The 18,532-nt window shown below is 45.3% G+C and overlaps 2 protein-coding genes across 10 annotated transcripts in view; both read right to left on the bottom strand.

Annotated features, from left to right (window-relative positions):
• The window catches only part of SERINC5 (serine incorporator 5), a 53,506-nt gene extending 42,451 nt beyond the window's left edge, over window positions 1-11,055 (bottom strand). Inside the window, exon 1 of the mRNA XM_075021734.1 lies at window positions 10,613-11,055. Coding sequence (XP_074877835.1) covers window positions 10,613-10,639 — 27 coding nt within the window. The 5' untranslated portion in view covers window positions 10,640-11,055. The remainder of the gene's footprint in view (window positions 1-10,612) is intronic.
• A 923-nt stretch (window positions 11,056-11,978) lies between these two features.
• The window catches only part of CDK7 (cyclin dependent kinase 7), a 34,542-nt gene continuing 27,988 nt past the window's right edge, over window positions 11,979-18,532 (bottom strand). For 3 of the 9 annotated variants that reach the window (XR_012649096.1, XR_012649103.1, XM_075021376.1), the window contains one exon: window positions 11,979-18,526. Coding sequence is in view for 1 of the 9 variants with exons in the window: in XM_075021376.1 (XP_074877477.1) it covers window positions 18,483-18,526 (44 nt within the window). In the remaining 8 variants the exon portion in view is untranslated. The remainder of the gene's footprint in view (window positions 18,527-18,532) is intronic. The other 6 variants (XR_012649097.1, XR_012649098.1, XR_012649099.1 and 3 more) reach the window with 6 other exon arrangements.

Genomic DNA, 18,532 nt, shown 5'->3' with positions numbered 1-18,532 from the left:
GCACACAGTTGGCATTCACAGAGTAAGGGCACCCTGGAATAATTAGGCCTTGATGTTTTGAGGATGCTTTGTGTGCATTGCCAACTTGGCAAGAATACTCAAGGTCCATCAGAGAGAAGTGAAACATTCTTGAGATAACAAGAAGGATAATTGGACCTAAGAAATCACACCTAGGATGTGACTGATAAAAGGAAACATCCAGCTCCAGAATGCACCAAAGGCTGGATGATTGGCAAAGCAACATGAACTAAGGGAAAGGTAAAGGGGGCAGGGGGAGATCATGATCACCAACTCAATTCCAGGCTGGAAGAATTTCCCCCCTCAAACCTGCAAGGAGCATGCGTGCTAATCTACACAGCAAGCAAGGCTAATTGAAATATAACTGGCCAATAGTAGATGAGATGGTGACTACTAACCAATGAGTGTAAATTTAGGTGGGTTTTTACTAATCATGTAACAGAATAAATACTTTTCTTTTCTTTGGTGTGGTGTGCTAGCTTTGTGGAGTTACCCATCTTTGTGCAAATATGAAATAAATAATGTCTCTCCTGAGTGTGCTATTATTGGCTCATTGCACACCGGGAAACGAATCTGCTTTTCAGACAACACTCCTACCCTGACACCAGCACCTCAGTAGCCGTGACAGTTGTTTCTGCTGCTGGGGGTGACCAAGCAAAGAAACCTACAGGCTTAAAAAAAAAAAAAAAAAAAAAAAGGGGGGGGGGGGATTACATCATCGATCCTTCTCAGCTGCTGATTTATTATGCAACGGCAGAAACAGTTTTACCATTTCAAGTGAGGGCACCATGCATGGGCCTGAGGGGAGAGCAGAGGTGAATGCCTCGCAGCAGTCCTGCATGCTTTGGCCCTTCTCTGAACAGATGTTTCAGTGGCATTTTCCTACCACCTCATTCTATTTGAGTGCAGCAGGCTCCTGACAGTGCAGAGGAACAATAATGTTTACATCCACACAGTGAGGAGCAGAAGCAAGAAGACTATGTAACAGCCCTAGTCTGCGCAAACCACTTCTCCAAGTACAGGCAGGCCTGGACTCCCACCTTATGCCAGCGTGGGGACTACCTATGGTTAACAAGAGTTAGACAGGTTAACAAAACAGGGTAAAAGCAGGCTTGCACACAAGCTATCAGCTCCCTAGAATGAATACTCCACCAACGTACACTTAACATCTGCCACACATGCAAGTCTTGATTTTTGCAAGCTGTGATCCAATCTGATAAATCAGTGGAATGAGGTATGACAGTAAAGTTAAGCACACACGTAACTATTTACGTACAAGACTGAGAAGTAAAGTGAATGTGTCCTGCCTACTGCTTTTGTACAGACAGAGACATTTTTAGAAGATATTTTCCACAGATGTTTCCAAAAAAATCTCAAAGGTCTTAGAAAATATTTTGCATAGCATTTATAACAAAGTGAGGATTTTCAGGATCACTGCCCATAAGAGCCTATGGTATTTTTAAATTATACAAACCATAGGGAAGTATCAAGCTTATCACAACAAAGCACTCTTCCTTTTGGGAGACTTCAGCAGAAATGGTAAAAATCAAAGGCAAGAAGAGCACATTGACAAAAAAAACAGTGCATGCTTAAATGAAAGGAAGCCTTAGCAGTGTTTCACCTCTTCCCTCCAAATGGACTGCCCGGCCAGCACGGCTAGGGAGACAGCATGCCTTCCGGCCTGTCCATGGAGCACAGGAATGTGCCTTGCTGAAGCTTCTTTTCACGGGGGCCTACAGCAGCTTAGTTTTTCATGCACTGCTTGATTACTTGACTACCAGCATTATCTGGGCCATAACATTTGCAGATAATGCGTTCACTGAGCTGATAACAGCAACATCTATCAAAAATGCCCAAACATCTACTCTCACAGCTACATGCAGCATCCAAGCAGGCTGGAAGAGCAAAGCAGCACCTGCCCTGCACGAATAACATCCTGAAGTGGCTACACACCTGCCCTTGGACTTTCAGTTTCAGGAAGAAGCGTCTAGCAAGCCAACCATTTTGCTAGTGCACTGGTTCATGAAAACAAGAGATGCCTGATGCCAGGTGTCCCAAGTGTTAAGAGCTGGACTCAGACTGCTATTGAAAACTCCCGCTGTTATGCATACACATTTTGCAAAGGTTTCTTCAACCAGTTGCATGATTACACAGTGGTTTGTCACTGTGAAGTAACTAAATTCACCGAAGAGGCTTTATTTTGCCCTTTGTCTGACTTAACTGGCTTGTCATTGCTTCTTCTTTAATATTCAGACTTAACACATGGCTTAAGCCAAGAGGTTTTGTGACCAGCATTCCAGTTAATCAACTGACGACCTATTTTTGGGAGCACACCTCATACTGCAAACTGTGCAAAATTAAAACTGACTTCAGAGAAGTCACACCAGCCTAGACGTAGCCTGAACACTGCTTCCCAGTGAGGCTTTCCTGCCCCAAGTCGAGTTTCCAAAGCAAAGGGGTTGTGCCCTGCACCACAGGGCAGAGCTGCCATACAGCACCAAGCAGCTCAAAACCTAGGCGAGAAAGCAGCATCTAAGACAGCTAAACTGTTACCGAAAAAACTGGTCGAAGAAACTCTGTAAGACTCCATTTTGGAGTTTTAGAAAGCACGCATTCTTTATTGCAGTGCTGGATGCATGGGGGATAGTTCCTCCTAGGGTGCATACCTTTACCTAACAGCAAGCAAAGCTTTTATTGTTCTAATGTATACATATTCATTACATTTCCTGGAATTGTTGTACATGTTCATGCTATTTCCCAGAAATTATTTACATAGTTTCCGCCCGTTTGGGCATGCGCTATTAAATGGGTCAGTGGTCTTTTGGGGTCTTTGAAACCCACTGGTGGTCATTTTCTTGGTGTCCACTAATTGAAGTCTCTCTTAAGGCACGCGCAGTGTGGGTCATCTCAGATGGTTCATCTCTTCTTCCTAGTTAGCTGGTCCTGGCAGGTTTTAATCACAAAGCTCAGCAGAACTTAAGGGTTCTTATCTATTTGTGCATACTGTTAACAAAGCTCAAGGTTTTCTTACATACCAAAAGTTTCAAAGTTGCTCAAGCAAGCATAAATTAAGTGCTACAAAAATACAATGGAGTCTTTCAACGCCAGCCTTTATTTCAAGACCTTAACACCAAGAACTAAAACGCAGGAGAGCCACTGCCAGGCACTAGCAGAGCTGAAGTTAAGCTGAACTGAGGATGATTAACTTCTGTCTCCATGCTTAAATGTTACTGAGTGATGACTCAGCTCAGCATTAGAAAAGAACATCACTGCAAAATGTCTGAATTGAAGACTGCCCAACTGCTCTTGTCCTGATGATTCCGGAAAAATCAAGACAATTGTTTAGTCTGACCTGAGCCTTGCAGTGTATCACATCACTGAGCTCACCAGTAGTATAGCTATTTTCCACTAGCATAGACCATCTGGATTTGACAGCAGTATGAAGTGGACTGTCTGTCCCTCTGGTTACTTACATCTATCATTAAAAACCAGAATAAAACCCCCCGACCTTCTAATTTGTCTGCTATAGTTCCCAGGCACTGGTTCTTTGTGAGGCTTTATTCACTAGCTTAGAGTCTTTTAATTACCTGGTCTTTTCTCCCCACTCATCAAAGAAGGAATCCAAACTGTTTACCCTCAGTCTCATTTGAAGGCTTTAAGACTTTTCCTCCCAGCACCTAAGTTGTTTGGGTTTTCTTCCTGCATCCCCTCAAATTTCCCCAGTCCCTCCTACAAAATCATGGCATCACCATCAGCCCAACTGCAAACAGCCCAGCAAGTCACCTTGCTCCTCTCCCCAGCATGCAGCCAAAGAAGGGGCCAGACTCTGCTCCGCAGCACCCCACGCTGCAGGAGCCACCTGCCCTCCCTGCACACCTTGCACAGGCAACTAGCCAGCTGGTTGTACTTAAAAGGTGTATTTATTTGCACTGGGGTCATGCCACCTGGGTTACATCACCCTCAATGGTACTCTCCGCTCCACCAGTCCTTCCATCACGCCTGTGTGCTTTGGGAGCAATTTTAAAAGTACTTCCAGGTCACTGATGAAAACAGGCCTGTTTCCATCAGTGACCTAGTCCTGAAGCTTCTTTGCATTGATCCATTCACTGAAAGCAATGTCTGCTGGGTGACAGGTTCAACTGTCCTCTCCTGTCGTTTCGTATCTTATGGTTTTCTCATCTGCAGGTCATCCCAGCTCACGCTGCAACCACTTCTCTGCCTTTCACAGCAGCGGAGCTACTAACAGAGCAAGTGAAAGATGAAGGACAAGTCAGCAATGGCAAAGTCTGACAATTTGAGGCCATCACTTCATACAGTGAGCAGATTTTCTCAAGGTTAGCTCTGATGTTTGAGACCAGGACTCTAGAAGTAGAATGGCACACACGTATGAAATGTGGTGCATCACCAGGGACAGAGAACCAAGTGCAGGGCAGTAACTGCTTAAGTCCATGTACCACTGGAGTGAAGTGGTTAAAATGAAATTTCTGTATGCATTGACTTAAAAGCATGTAGCTGGAACAGCTGCTTCACTTTTGAATGAACTGACAGCTCTGAGCTGTTCCAGAAAGATGTGTCTTTAAAAGGTGGTTTCAGTACTGAGTCTAAGAGAATTTTAAGGCAGGGAGGAAAAAAAAAAAAAAAAAGGCATGAACACTTTGTACAAAGTGACAAAAGCCAATAAATTGGTACAAAACATTAACTATTTCTCACCACACCATACTAAAAAAAAAATAAATAATTCTACCTAGTCCAAGCATTGCTAAAGACTTTCCAGTTTAGATCAGTGTCAGCCAACAGCCAACTTCACACACGTTTCCAGATTGGCAAGTTCAAAATGGAGTCTGCTCACGTCTTCCCATTGCTTACTTCTTGATGAGCATTTTTAAATACAACAACTACTCAAGAAGTATCTTGAATAGTATTCCTGAACCACTGTTTTGCCAGTGACTGTAATATAAGAAGCCAAGGAAAAAAACCACGAGATGCGTCTCTTCAGAAAACTTTTAAGAACGGTTCCTGTTAAAACTCAGTGTGAGAGATGACAGGCTGACACATTTTGGATGAGTCGTACTGGACAGAAAGAAGTGCAAAACTTTCCATTTTCAGACTGTGCACATTTATATGTTTAAATACTTGAGCATACACCACCTCTAATTGCTGGAAGTTCCAATCACTGAACTGCAAACATCAGTCCCAGCATAGTTATCACTAATTAAAATGATGACGAGATTGCTACATGTGTCAGGACTCCCTTCATGACAAATATGGAGCCACCTTCCTCCCACATGCTGTCACGGGTAAATGCCACAGTCCCCCACAGCTCTGGCTGGCTAGGTCCCTCACTGCCTTATGCTGATGGTGAAGCGTACCTCTTGGGTGACCTGAACAACGCAGAAGGTCAAATTCAGTTGGCAGAATGGTCAATCACAGCCTAAAAATCTAGAAGGCCAGGCATTTAACATGTCAAAACATATCAGAGACCACACAGTTGAGAAAGAAATGGAAGCACCATTAACTCAGGCATCAGAAGGGCCTTGGAAGCAACGTAAGGTCCAAGGATCTTCACAAGGCTAAGTTGAGAACACCATCCAGCCTCAGGACATGTTTGGGATGGCAGCGGTCAACAGCTCCAGATGAAATCTTCAGCTTATACTGTAGTCATAGCTCAGACTTTCATTCAATTGCTCCCCTGAAACAAGTATGTCTTGCACCACCCACGACTACAAGTGCATCCATTGTAATGGAAGTCTCAGTAACGGAAAAGACACCCTGGAATACCTACACTTAAAAAAATTAAAATAAAAGCAGCGGTACGATTTATATCCTTCCACAGAAAAATATCCCTTTGCCCTTGCTCTTACATTGCCTTCACTCCACAGCTGTAAAGCCATAGGTATTTAAGCTGTTTCTTTAAACCCACAATGCAACCAGCTTGTGGGATGGGAGAGAAAAAGGCTAAAAAAAAAATTAGGCAGCAATGGGAAATTAAGCAGGAACGAGAAAGACTATCTTCCGCCTGGAATGAGAAAAAAGTATCTTCTGCCTCCTAGGCAGTGCCAGGAACGGATTCCAACCTAGCAATGCAAGTGTCAAATGATAAAACATTTACAGGACCTCACTGTCTTTTGGTCGCTTTTCCCTCGCTTTCTAATCGCTTTTGAATCCAGCAGCAAATTTTATCCAGCTATGGCAGGCAGATGGGGGGCCTCAAAGATACTATGTTCTTACAATTTCCTTGAAAGTAGGCAAAAGGTTTAGCAGGGAAAAATGATCTCTCAACCCTGAGCAAGAAAAAGGCTGCAACACTAGTTCAGTATTTATTAGAAAGGGAATTGACATAAAATACCGACCTCAATGGACAAAGCTGCAGAAAACCACGCTTTGCTAATTCAGTTGTTCAGGCAACCATTTGTTGAAAATAAAGCCTCCATGTTTCTGCAAACAGGGAAAAAGTCTCTTTTTCCTAACTATATTTAAGTGGAGTACGCTACAATACTCCACATCAGCCTTCAACTAGTTTCATCTCCAATCATGATTAACAGCAGTGGCAGGGGCGTGGAAGGGCAGCTATGAGAGGGTGTAAGACCCACAGCTAAATGTCTTTTCTTTTAACTGACTGGCTCAGGTTAAACACAATAAACCAAACCTCTCTCACCCAGGAGGACCATCTGCAGAAGGAGAGACGTGTTTTGGGAAGCAGCACGTGGAGCGGAGCCAGGAACGCCGCCGGCACCATCCCATAGCGCTGCAGGGCATCACCCCACACACGTCCCAGCAGTGCCCCAGCATCCTCAGAGGACACAAACCTGGACGAGGATGACACAGCCACCCTTTCCACCATGTAATGAAAAGAGCAGACCACGAGAACAGGGCTGCAAGCCCCCTTCCCAACCTGCAGATGCAAACAGGCAGCCCCAGAGTGCTTGGGGGGCTTCCGTCCTCTGCCCCCAAAGCCATGAGCCCCAAAAGTCATCAGACTGGCCAAGGCCAATCTTATAAATAAAGCTGGGGTTTTTTTGTTTTGTTTTGGTTTGGTTTTTTTAACCTCCTCAGAATTAGAGGTCTGGGTACAAAATGAAAATCTGATACTCTACCTTGTGGCACATCTTACTGCATTTACTACATGATATGACTTCTAAGTGCAGAACAGTATTAAAGAAAGCACTCCAGATTTAATAGACCTACAAAAATAGCTTTATAAGCTTTAATAACTACCAGTTCTAATTGAAAAATCCATCTTCTTGAACAACCCAGCTACAACATACTGCACCTCAAAAATTTATGTTAACTATCTAAATTACATTCATTTAACTCTGGAAAAAACATATTCATTATAATAAAGATTTTCCGCAACAGCTGCTTTTCTTAACCATGATCTCAACTTTATTCTCTTGAGAATAACTACTGAAGAAAAGCCAAATGTAAAATCCTGTTTCCTGTCAATTTAAGCAGATGTTTTTATGTAATCAAAAGCATTGTGGAGGCCCAAGCCAAACTGTATTCTCACTGCATTCTCAAAATAGATCTACCAATGAAACACAAGCAAAAAAAGAAACATTTAGCAAGCTTATTACAGCTCAGAAACCTAAAAATCGCAATTCTCTTCAAAACTAGGTTGTACATCACCTGATAAAAACCAACAGCAGAAATTAAACTTTATCAATGGCCAAGTTCCATGAAAGCAAGTTCCCAGGGTCTACTCAGCAAGCATACAAGTCACACAGTAATGTTAATTAAGATTATTTTAAGTAATTTTTTAGTGGAAAATCAGCACAACCATAGCATGCTGAAGTTTGGCAGCTTGCTGCTGTATTCTTTAGCAATAGAAATCTGGGCTGCGAAACCTGAATGCATTTATTCTGACAGGCACCATCAACTAGATGTCTAGCACGGTTTGACCCAAAACTAGAAGTACTGATCACTCATCGTCTACTTCACACCAGGAAAATTTGCTGGTGTTATGAATGGAGAAAAAATGGATAATCAAGTGATGTTCACTCACAACTGAACTTTGATATCAGCTTCAGACATCCACGCACGATAACTGCACTTTCACAGCTCAGAAGGACAATACCAAAGTTCTCAGTCAGTACTAGGAAAGCAGATCCACAGAATCAGAGAGGCAGATATAACATATATGCAGGGCAAAAATACTTCATACAAAAAAATCCCACCCGTGGGATTTCAAACCCATTAAACTAGTATATTTTTAGGGAAAAAGGAGGCACCCAATGCGTGTTGTTTTTCAGGACTCATGTAAAGTTCCATCTTTCCTCAAGCACATCATCTCTGTTTCTGGAGACAGGGCTAAGTTAATCTTCGGGGGAACATTTAAGGAGAGGCCAAGTTCCTTCTCAATTTTCCAGCTTGATTAACAGTACCCATAAAATGCCTGAGGAATTTCAATTGAGATGAGAACGAAGAACTTCTATCCCTTTTGTTTTTCTTGTGTATTAATCATGTTAAACAAACATCCCCTCATCAAGGTTGGAATAAATCAAGTCATGAAGGCAAAGACCATTTTTTCTTTTTAAAAAAAGTTACAGTGCATGCTATTGAAACATGGTTTATGCCATATATCATCTTCGCCTATAAAAAGGTTTTCCACACTAAGTTCGCTGGTCTAACTCCAGCAACATGCCGTATTTAGCACAGATAAGTCTTACATCAAAAATAGTGCTTGAGCCAGCAGAATACATCTCCCCAGGGTATTGCATAATTTTGGCGCTATGACTGCATCCACTTTAGGGCTTTTGCTTCAGCTCCAGCATCACTACAGAGTTCAGTTTATTTACAGACTCCAAAGTGATACATCGGTGTCAATAAAACACACTACTATCAGATATTACTACACAGGGTAGGAACAGTGGCTTTAAGAATGTCTCAAAGTTTGGTCACCCTAAAGCCATGGCATTCACCACACAAGTATCACAATGGTTTCATCCTCCTGGTATCAAGTTACTTCTCCAGGAGCTACACCAAAAAAAGCAATAAAAATGCCACGAACCACTGCAGTAACAGCACCTACTAACAGCACTTTGCTGAGCTGCTCAAAAACTTGTTTCACACACTGCCAAAATGCACGCGAAGCAGCAGTCAGGGAGACCCCCTGCTTTAAAGGAACATTAGCAAACGCAGTTACTGCTGTCCCCCAGGACCACCCAGGCCTGTTTGACAAGGTGCAAGGGAGCTCGCGGAGGATGGGTGCGTGGAGGCACACTCAGCAATCCTTCCAGCCCAATGAAGATTCAAAGAACTGCAGCCAGAAGACCAAATCTAGCCTGGGGTTTCAATCTTCAGGAAAGACCTGAGATTTTTTCCAGGTGGTTCACACAAAAGCAAGAGAATAATCAGATGCCAAGGGTAGGCAGAGTGTTCAGTGAAGAAATACCGACAGAATTAGGACTGTAACATGTTCAAATATGTAAAACACCAGCAATAAGCTCACTGGCTAGTCTGCTGCAGACAGGACAAGTAGTAATGGGTTTCTATTGCAGCAGCAGAGATTTGGGAAAACAAAGCACAAAATAAAGTGCCTGGGGGAGATGCGGTCTAACACCACGCTAGAGAGAGAACTGGTAGAACAAGAGTCCTTCCCCTGAGTGCAACCAATTAGGAGACCTGGACAGGGCCTCACGACCACCCTTCCCCTCCAAGTCCTTCCTTCATCCATCACAATGGGTTCAATCAAGAAAACGGGTGTATGGCACTAACTGATTCCTCACCCCGTGGATGCCGAAGGGCGTAGGTCCTGCCCTTGTTCTCATCTCTCCCTTCTTCCGCCAGCACCTGCCCTTGCTGAATCTCTCCACAAGCCGAATTTAAAGGAGTTTGTGAAAGGGTCCGAGGAGTGCCAGGCAGCCAGCGGCTCTGAGAGAAGTTAAGACTGTTCTACTTCGTACACCGTGGGGGCTCATCTCCCCACCACCAGTGGCAACGCACTGACCGCCTCTCGCGGCTCCAGGGGATCTGTCCCCCCTTTGGGAATCGCTCCGGGCAGTGCAGGTCCGTGGGAAGGCTCCTCTCAGCGCCTGCGTCTTCACCCGCCTCCCACGGCCCCACCGCAGCTCCCGGTGCGGACCCCCGCGGGCAGAGCCACCCGCCGCTGCCCGCGCACCCCTCAGCGAGACAGGCAGCGCTCAGCCGCCCGTCCTCCTGCAACACGAGGGGAAATCCTCCAGGAAACTCCGCCAGAACACCACCGTACGCGCCTGAAGAGCCACGCTTCGCAGACGGGCTGCGCTCGGCTCCCCCTCTGCAAGCGCCGCTCGTGTTTTGAACCTGCCAGCCGCCCTGGGGAGGACGGCTCCCCGCAGGCTGACCCTGGAGAGCGCCAAGCTGCGGACGAGGGGCGGCGGAGGGATGCGGCCCCCAGCCCTGCCCCGGCCCGGCCTCCCGGGCCCTCGCCGTGGGCCGTCACCACCCCGGCCCCGCGGGGCGCTCCCCCGGGACCTCGCTGCCCGCTCTCCGTGACGACCGTCGGAGCCCCTGGGTGGGCGCCGGCCCGGCGCCGTCTCCCGGGAGACCCCCCCACCTTCCCCCGCCGCCCGCCGCCCACACCTGCCGGCCTCCCCGCGCCCCCTCGGTCCCCTACCTGGCCGGCGCAGCAGGGCGCAGACATGCCGGCGGCGCGGCGCGGCCTGGCTCCCTCACAGCCTCCCTCATGCGGGAGCGGGCAGGGCAGGGCAGGGCAGGGCCGGGCCGGGCCGGGCCGGGCCGGGCTGGGGAGCCGCAGCCGCGGGCGGAGCCGCACCACGCCGCACCGCCTCCTCCCCGGCGGCCGGACAGCGGCGGCCTCGGCCCGGGCCCGCCTCCCGGCTTCCGCCGCCCGAGCTTCCGCTGTGCGCCGCCGGCGGGGACGGCACCGTTTCCCCGGCCCCGACCGCCCCGTCGGCGGCTGTGCCCTCCCCGAGCGAGGGGACGCCCTCCGGACCGGCAGCCCCACGTCCGCCGCTGGGGAGAGCACCCGCCCGCCCAGCCTGGCCGCGGGGGAGCCGTGCCTCGGCTGAAGGCGCCCGCGCGTTTGTCGCGCACGGCAGTCAGCGCAGCGCGTCTGAACTCTCCTGCTGCGCTCGCCCGAGCCGAGAGGAGCGGCGGTTCCGCCTACAGCTCTGCCGTCCCGATTGAATCCGTGCGGGACTGGCCCCCGCAGGCTGTCCTGCTCTCAAGGACACTGCCGGGATCACTCGCCTGCTCATACACCCTCTAAAACACCTGCTTTTTAGTAGCTGGAGTTTAGCGAACTGACTGGAGAAGGCGAACAAACGTAGGGATCTTAAACGACCTGACTTTAAATGTGAGTTTAACGCTGGGATGCACGACCCTTGGGTTCAAACTGCCTTGCCGCATCCCACCGCCCTTACACCGCCCGCACCTTCACGCAGGAGACGTGTTTGTTGAAAGGACAGCTGTAGGGCTGTGCTTTCCTAACAGGAGCCGAGGTCTTTCCCAGTGTTTCCAAAATATTTCTCCACCATCAGTTGCTAGGAATCGAGTGCAGTGCCAGGCAGTCGCTGAGCGTTTCTCAGCTTCCTCTAAGGGGATATTTGCTGCTGCGGACAAAGCCACCAAAGATAGCAGCAATGAGGGTCTCCCTGAAAAGACTCCCTCGCCTTCTCTGCTTTGTTGTCTCTGTGCCCGAGTGTGCTGTAATATTTAAGATCACTATTTGGAACTTTATTTCTAGTCTCAAAATGCCCTAGCTTTAGGAATTCAGTGCAACTAAAAGCTTTTGAACTGCATACAGGTACGTGCATGTAGATAATTCAGCGGCACCCACCGAAAAGGAAATCAGTGTAGATTGCAGGATGTATTGCGTAAAAGCCCTTCTTCGTCTTTCCTCTTTCTTGTGTGCAAACAAACAGAAAGTCAATGCTTTAGGAAGTGGATCATATGATGAATCGGCATTACATAATTTGGTGTTATACTGGGGACCGAAGAGACCAGAGTTGCCATAAGAGTACAGTTTATAAAAAACAGACGAGCTTTACTTTTAATGGTAGTCTAACATCTGCATATACTCAGTTACAGATGGGGTATTTACCACTGTTTTAAGATTAATTCTGTCAAGCAGACAGTTATTTAGCTGCAAAGGACACCAGCTTGCAGGCATCCCACAGGACCCCACCACAGTTCAGGCACCAATGTGGCTGATGCTCCTGCTGTGTAGGAGCAGCAAAAGCCCCAACCTCAGGTGAGGACTCCTGAAGTCAGGACTAAGGGTGGACGTCTCAGCACACCTTCTCTGATTTATAGCTCCTCTCCCCAGAGGCAGGGCTGAAGAGAAAGAATCAAGAATTGAACAACAGACAGGAAAGCAGCGCAGCCAGTGAACAGACAATGGAAAAACCACTGGTGTTTTTAACTTCAAGACACAGTCAGGTTCTTGAAGCATGTGGTTAAGACACAGGAATGTGAGCATCACAGCATAGTAAGAGCTCAGCAAAACTGCGTTCATCTTCTATTTCTGTTCCAGACTTCTTATACAATCACGAGAAGCTGACTGGTCAGGCTTTGCTCAATTTCCACATCTGCAAAATCAATTCAAAACATGAAGGAGAATCTGAGGTTTAATTTAAAAATGAAACTGTCTTGCAAAGAGAGACTGCTGAAGGTGACGTAAGGGTATGGTGGAAGAGTACACCATCAGCACATCTGTGATAGCAACAAGCATTCAAAGCATTCACTGGCTGAGGAACACCGTTAATTCACTGGTCCATGCAGGTCTGTTAATGCTGCACCATTACCGCTGACACAAATCCAGCCTCTGCACTGAAGAAAACAGCAGAGTTCTGTAATGGACTTTCCAATCAGTTAGAGGACCCCAAAGCCCTGCGCTTTTTAAGTGAAAAATTCGTCACCAGAAATGGTTGAACCTTCCTGCTGTGTTGCTGGCAAGCATTAAGCAGGCTAATAGCAAAGCAATGAGCAGATGTTACTGCATGAAAAGAACTGTCACTCTGAAACTATCCATGCATTTAGAATAAGGTTTACCCATCAAATACATATTCTGAAATCAGAAAAGGCTGTTGTGTTCCCCTAATCTGATTTACTGGCTAGAAATCTTCAACCAGTAATTCCTGCCTCGAACTGTTCCTTTTGGCAGGGTAAAGAGTGCCTCTTTGAAGAGATGCTAATTCTGACTTAGGCTTTCAACTGACAGGGAATCCATAGCATTAGTAGAGAAAGGCAAGATGCTTTGGCCTGGCTTTGTGTAAAGAATTTTATGAACGCAGATTTACAGAAATTTAATGAGTCAGGCAGAACGGGGGCAAGAACTGGCCCCATGGTAAGAAAGACAGTGAAGGAGTACCCAGGAATGGAGTTAAAACTCTGGGCTCGGTTCAGGTGCTGGGGAGCAAGGAATGAAGTAAAGCAGTTGGTTAGAAGTTGTTAACCATGTGGCACTCCCCAGAAAAAATCCTGGTAAGAAGCCAGTTGTGCCCTGGGAGCAAGCCACCTTCCTCGGTCAGCATGTATGCAAGCAGAGCAGAGTAACAGAACCTGAAGCCCCAGAAGCAGGTCACTTTGATCCACTTACCTTCAGGCAGCCTATAAAACTCTGCCTGCAAGGTATCCAGCCCTGTTTCGTACACACCAGTGACCTGTGGCACATCAGTTCTGCTCGAGTCACCAGGAAAGGCATTACCCTTGGATCCCAACAGCAGTCTCACTTGCAGATGTTGCACCTCCATTTGCAATCACTTTACTCATTCCCAACTCACTTCTACATGGCTTATTGTAACAGAAGCAGAGGTTTTTACTGTCCCCCTTCACTGTGAGAAGAATGCAGTATTACTACCTCCATAGAGAACTCAAAAAAAAATATGTTAGTGGTGAAGCAGAAAGCTTTGTGGCATAGTACAGGGAAATTGTAACTTACCAGGAACATGCAAGGACTCTCTACTTCCTCAGTACTTGTGTAGTATGAACCAGCTCAGCGTATTTTAGAGTAAGAATATTAGGAATTGTGTTGTTTTGTTCACACTTTCTGAAATGAAGCTGCAACTTGGAGTGATGCTTTCAATGTTTTGTAATTTCAAGATTTTTCAGTAATTAAAGGATTTTGGTTTGTGCCAGCTGGCAAAGAGAAGAGCACAAAAAGTCTGCATCCAATGAGAAGGAGAAATCAAACACTTGGCTGTTTATCAGGCGAAATGAAATACAGAAAATCTTTCCAAATGTAAATGCAATCAGAAAGAAACAAAACCAGATTGTTACACATCATGGTGGCCACTTATATAAAATTAGTTGATTTTTATAGTGTAAATTTAGACTTTATATGCTTGTTAAAATACAAAAGATGTGACATTGCTTTAAATGTGTATTTTGCTTGAGCCTAGCAATTAGACACTAGTCAAAACTGTGGTTATGGGAAGGAGAGGAAATGTCTGTGCACGTGCATGCATGTCTTCTGGAAACCACCACTCAGATCCAAACTGAACCTCTTACACAGCTAATGACCTAACTGCTATGATGTTCACTGGCATAGTTTCCTGTGGAAAAGGTATTCCAGTAAAGGGGAGCACCATGCAAAGGTGTGCAGGTGTGATCAGACACTAACATTTATTTACCACCTAGGAGTTTTACTTATGTGTGACTGCAAGACCATCCCCATCTCACAGTCTAGGTGGCTGCAGGCCATAATAAACTCATTACTTCCTCAGTTTTTTTACCAAGTATGCACCAGCACCTGGATTATTCCCCAGATCATCTTAGGTAGTCAAGGGCTTCTAGAACCTTTGGATATCTTCCAAAAGCCAGTGTATCTAGGAATCATGCCAGGACCAGCTGCCACAACACAGTATAGCCCAGCTGTAGACCTGACAAAAAGCAAGTGGGAGTAGCCCACTTAGACACAAAAGTACACTGTTAGCAGTTGAAGCATCTCAGAGATGTTTTAAACTTAGCTCAGTGCAGGAAGCTCAAGGTCAGGGTATGGCCCATGCCAATATTTGCCAAGAGCACGAGGTCACCCATTACTCCTTTAGCTTGGAGTTCTTGGCCACTACACCTTATTTGATGCTCCAGTTGCCACTCTGCTTAAAAATAAGTAAATAAGTGCATTACAATAATGGCTGCAAAGAGTCCAATGACAGAAAAAAATTAACTTGTCTTTTGATGTTTGAGCTTTTAGGATATAAGCTTTCAAGCTGTTGTCAGCCTCTCTAGGGCAGGAAGTACATCTCCCAGTAGCAGCTTTCAGAAAAGCATCATTTGGCTTGGGATCTAGTAACAGACATATACTATACTATTTTTTAGTGCTATAATTGGATGATCACCTTCAGAATTGTGTGTGGAGGTGCAGGGAGGCACACAGAGCAACTGTAATAGCAAAGAGAGCACTGAATGATCTGCCAGTGCAAGGCAAGAGCAACCTGCAACTATAAATCTCTGAGATGGGCCTGATGACAGACACTGTCAGTACATGTGGGGCCAGACACGCACATGTAACTGGCCCTTCCAGAATATCAGGTTGGTCATAATGCTAGGTGGTGGTATCTTCCACTATATCTTTATTAGTGTTCCATAATTCACACTAATCTTTTCTAGATGGTAATAGTAATAAAAAAAAAAACTCAAGCAAAATGAAAAAAAAAATCCATGCACTTAAGTAGTCAAATTTGGTTAGATCCTGATCAAGTGAAACGTTTCACTTGTTGGACTTGAAAGAGGGCATTTCATAGCATTTGAAGATTTTAGTATTAAAAAAACCACAAGGCTGGTAATTCCAGGCAAATTTGCTTTAAAAAACCACACTTTTATTTTGAGAATGATAGTTTAACAAACTGGTTGCTTAGTTGTTTTTTCATGCCAATGTTAATTCAAAGTGGATTAAGATCTGCATTGTCTATTAAGGAAATGCACCAACTAAACCTTTCTGAGTAGGTTAATTTTTGTAACAAAAGTACAGAGAAGTAATATTACACAACTTCCTGCTGAACTCCAAGTGCTGCATTTGCACGCTCTTTGTTAACCCTTTTTAGCACAATACCATGTAACGCCAGTTATAAGTGTCATTCTTTCTGACCTCTCAGCAACTGTATGCAGCATGGCTTTTCATTCCTAAATCAGTATTTTATTATATGATGTCTCAGGTTTATTAATCACAGCTAATACCTTTAGCTTAAAAATAACTGACACAGACATTCAAGTCAGATGACACTAAGGAAACATTGTGCTAGGAGAAAAGGAGACAGCAGCGTTTCCCAGCACAGTTACACATTTCTGACACTCAACCAGCCAGCAGCAGGGAGCCTGGTGCTAGCTTGAGGCCCTAAGTCTTACTGGAGTTAGTGAGTGACACATGAAATAAAGGAAGCCTGCATGCCCCCAAGTTACTAGATAAGGTCAATATAAAAGGTCTTATTAAAGAAGTTCCACAAGAATATGAAGTTAAGCAGGCTCAAGCTGCATGCTGAGAGACAGCCCAGTTCTCCATCCTTACAAGGACCTCCAAGCTGGCAGTGATGATTATCGGAGACAAGGGTTAGGTTAAGGTCACACAGTTGTTACCACATCCGACCATCTGCCTTACTTCTGTCAGACGCTCCCTCTAGTGGCAGGAAAAACTGATCCGACTGTAAATCAGCATTTTAACTGCAATTAAGTCTGATAGATTAAAATAGGTTTCCACCACCATATATAAAGATAGAAACCATGGTGGCACTGTCTTTCTGCACTGTTGACTTCCTCAGGATGCTGATGTGAGAAAACCAGAGGAAGATCCTGAACATATGGGTAAATTTCAAGTAGCAAGAAAAAGACAGTTTTATATTTGTCAACCCAGTAGCAGACTTCTTCAGAATTGTCAGATTGCAATACTTTGTTAATTATCTGTTAATTTTCTTTGTCAGTGAACTTCTTCCCTTAAAAGAAAAAAAAAAAAAAAAAAGAGACAGACAGATTCATTCGCAGATGGCAAATCCATGCAGGACAGCATTAAGTATTCTTTGAGGGTACCTGCCTACCAGCCTGGCCCAAACTGAAGGTTTCCCAAAACCAAACCACATAGCTCACAACCTGTTGTCAAAGTCAGCTTCGTCTAACTGTCAGTGTCCCTGCTGAAGTTGCACAAATATCTCATAGAAGGCAATAAAACACATTGCACTAATGCTTTCTAACTAAGAGTGAAATTCCCCCTCTCCTCCTCCCTTCTCTGCATACTATTCTCTTCTTATCACAGCAATGAATGCTGTTAGTGTAAAGGTTTCTCGGCACAATTTGAGCCAACAGCACTAAAGGGAACGGTCACAACCCTGATGGCCTCTGTACTGACCACACAGCAAGCTTCTCAGAAAATCCTCGTGCAGGACCTGCCTGCCTGTGGATTTAATTCTTTGGAAGGAAGAGACAGACCCCTCCCCACCCAACCCCCTGTCCTTTTATTTGAAAGTTTCTAAAAGGAAATAAATAGACATTTTCTATGTAAGTGCTCACAAATAGAAGAAAACAAAACAAACTAGAATTGACCACAGAGATGACACAAAGCTAGTTCAATAGCATCAAAGCTGAGATTTTATTCCTGCTGTACCTGGGGAAGCTTGAAAGTGAGAAGTTGGCATTATACGACAAACAAAGTTTGCCCAAGCAGAGTTCTCAAGCCAGCAAGAACAGAGCTGCTTCTGGACCCTTCTTGGTAGTGGTGATGGGCTACAAGAGGAACAAATCTAATTCCCAGCAGGTCTTCGGGAAGGCTAGAATCAACAGAAGGTTTTCCTAGGCAGTGCTGTATTTTGGAGCCAAAAAGAGACTGCAGCCATGCATGTTTTTTCCCCAGCCTCTCACACTACTGAATATCAGCAAGGTGTATGTCAAAACACAGCCTGCCAAAAGCATTCAAAGCACTCAGTATAGCTCTCCAAGAAGTTTCTCTATCTCAGCCTGAAAAATTACATCCAGACCTATCCCTGTTTTACCCTGTGATTTTATTACAGCCTGATGGAGAGAATACCTTACCTCAGAGACAAAGTTGACATAGTTGAGTATGAAATGCAAGGGCGAACAGAGGGATTCAAAAGAAAAGCAGGCCTAACTATATAGCTTTTTTTAACAATTCCTCCCTTCTTTCAGAGAGGCAAATGAGTATTAAAAGGTCACAGGTGAAACCTGCTCTGTAAATGAATCATTACATTGGAGCACATGGAGCATAAACATTTGTGCACCAGAAGAAATGGCTTAGTAGGTGTTAACTGAGCAGTATACATGCAGTAAGTCAAGAGAATAAGAACAGGCACAAAAGCCAAGAATGAACACAGGTGAAAGTAAAGGACTGGCAGTGCTGCCTGGAGTGCTGACAGCATCAAGGGCACACCATGAACAAGAGCATACCATAAATGCAAAGCAACAACTCTGTTACAACTCAATCTGGCTCTGAGCCTTCTTTGTCAAAACAAAAAGGCTGCAGGGATCACACAGCGTTGGCACCAATCGAGAACCAGGGGGACAAGATGAGGACGTGATAGCTAGCAGTCCTTGTTCTCCATGCAACCACAAGTAATCCTGGTATCTGTGA

This window comes from Buteo buteo, chromosome Z (assembly GCF_964188355.1).
Source record: "Buteo buteo chromosome Z, bButBut1.hap1.1, whole genome shotgun sequence".
Taxonomy (NCBI): Eukaryota; Metazoa; Chordata; class Aves; order Accipitriformes; family Accipitridae; genus Buteo; species Buteo buteo.
Note: the sequence above shows the minus strand (reverse complement) of the source record. Positions and strands in the feature narration are given on the sequence as shown.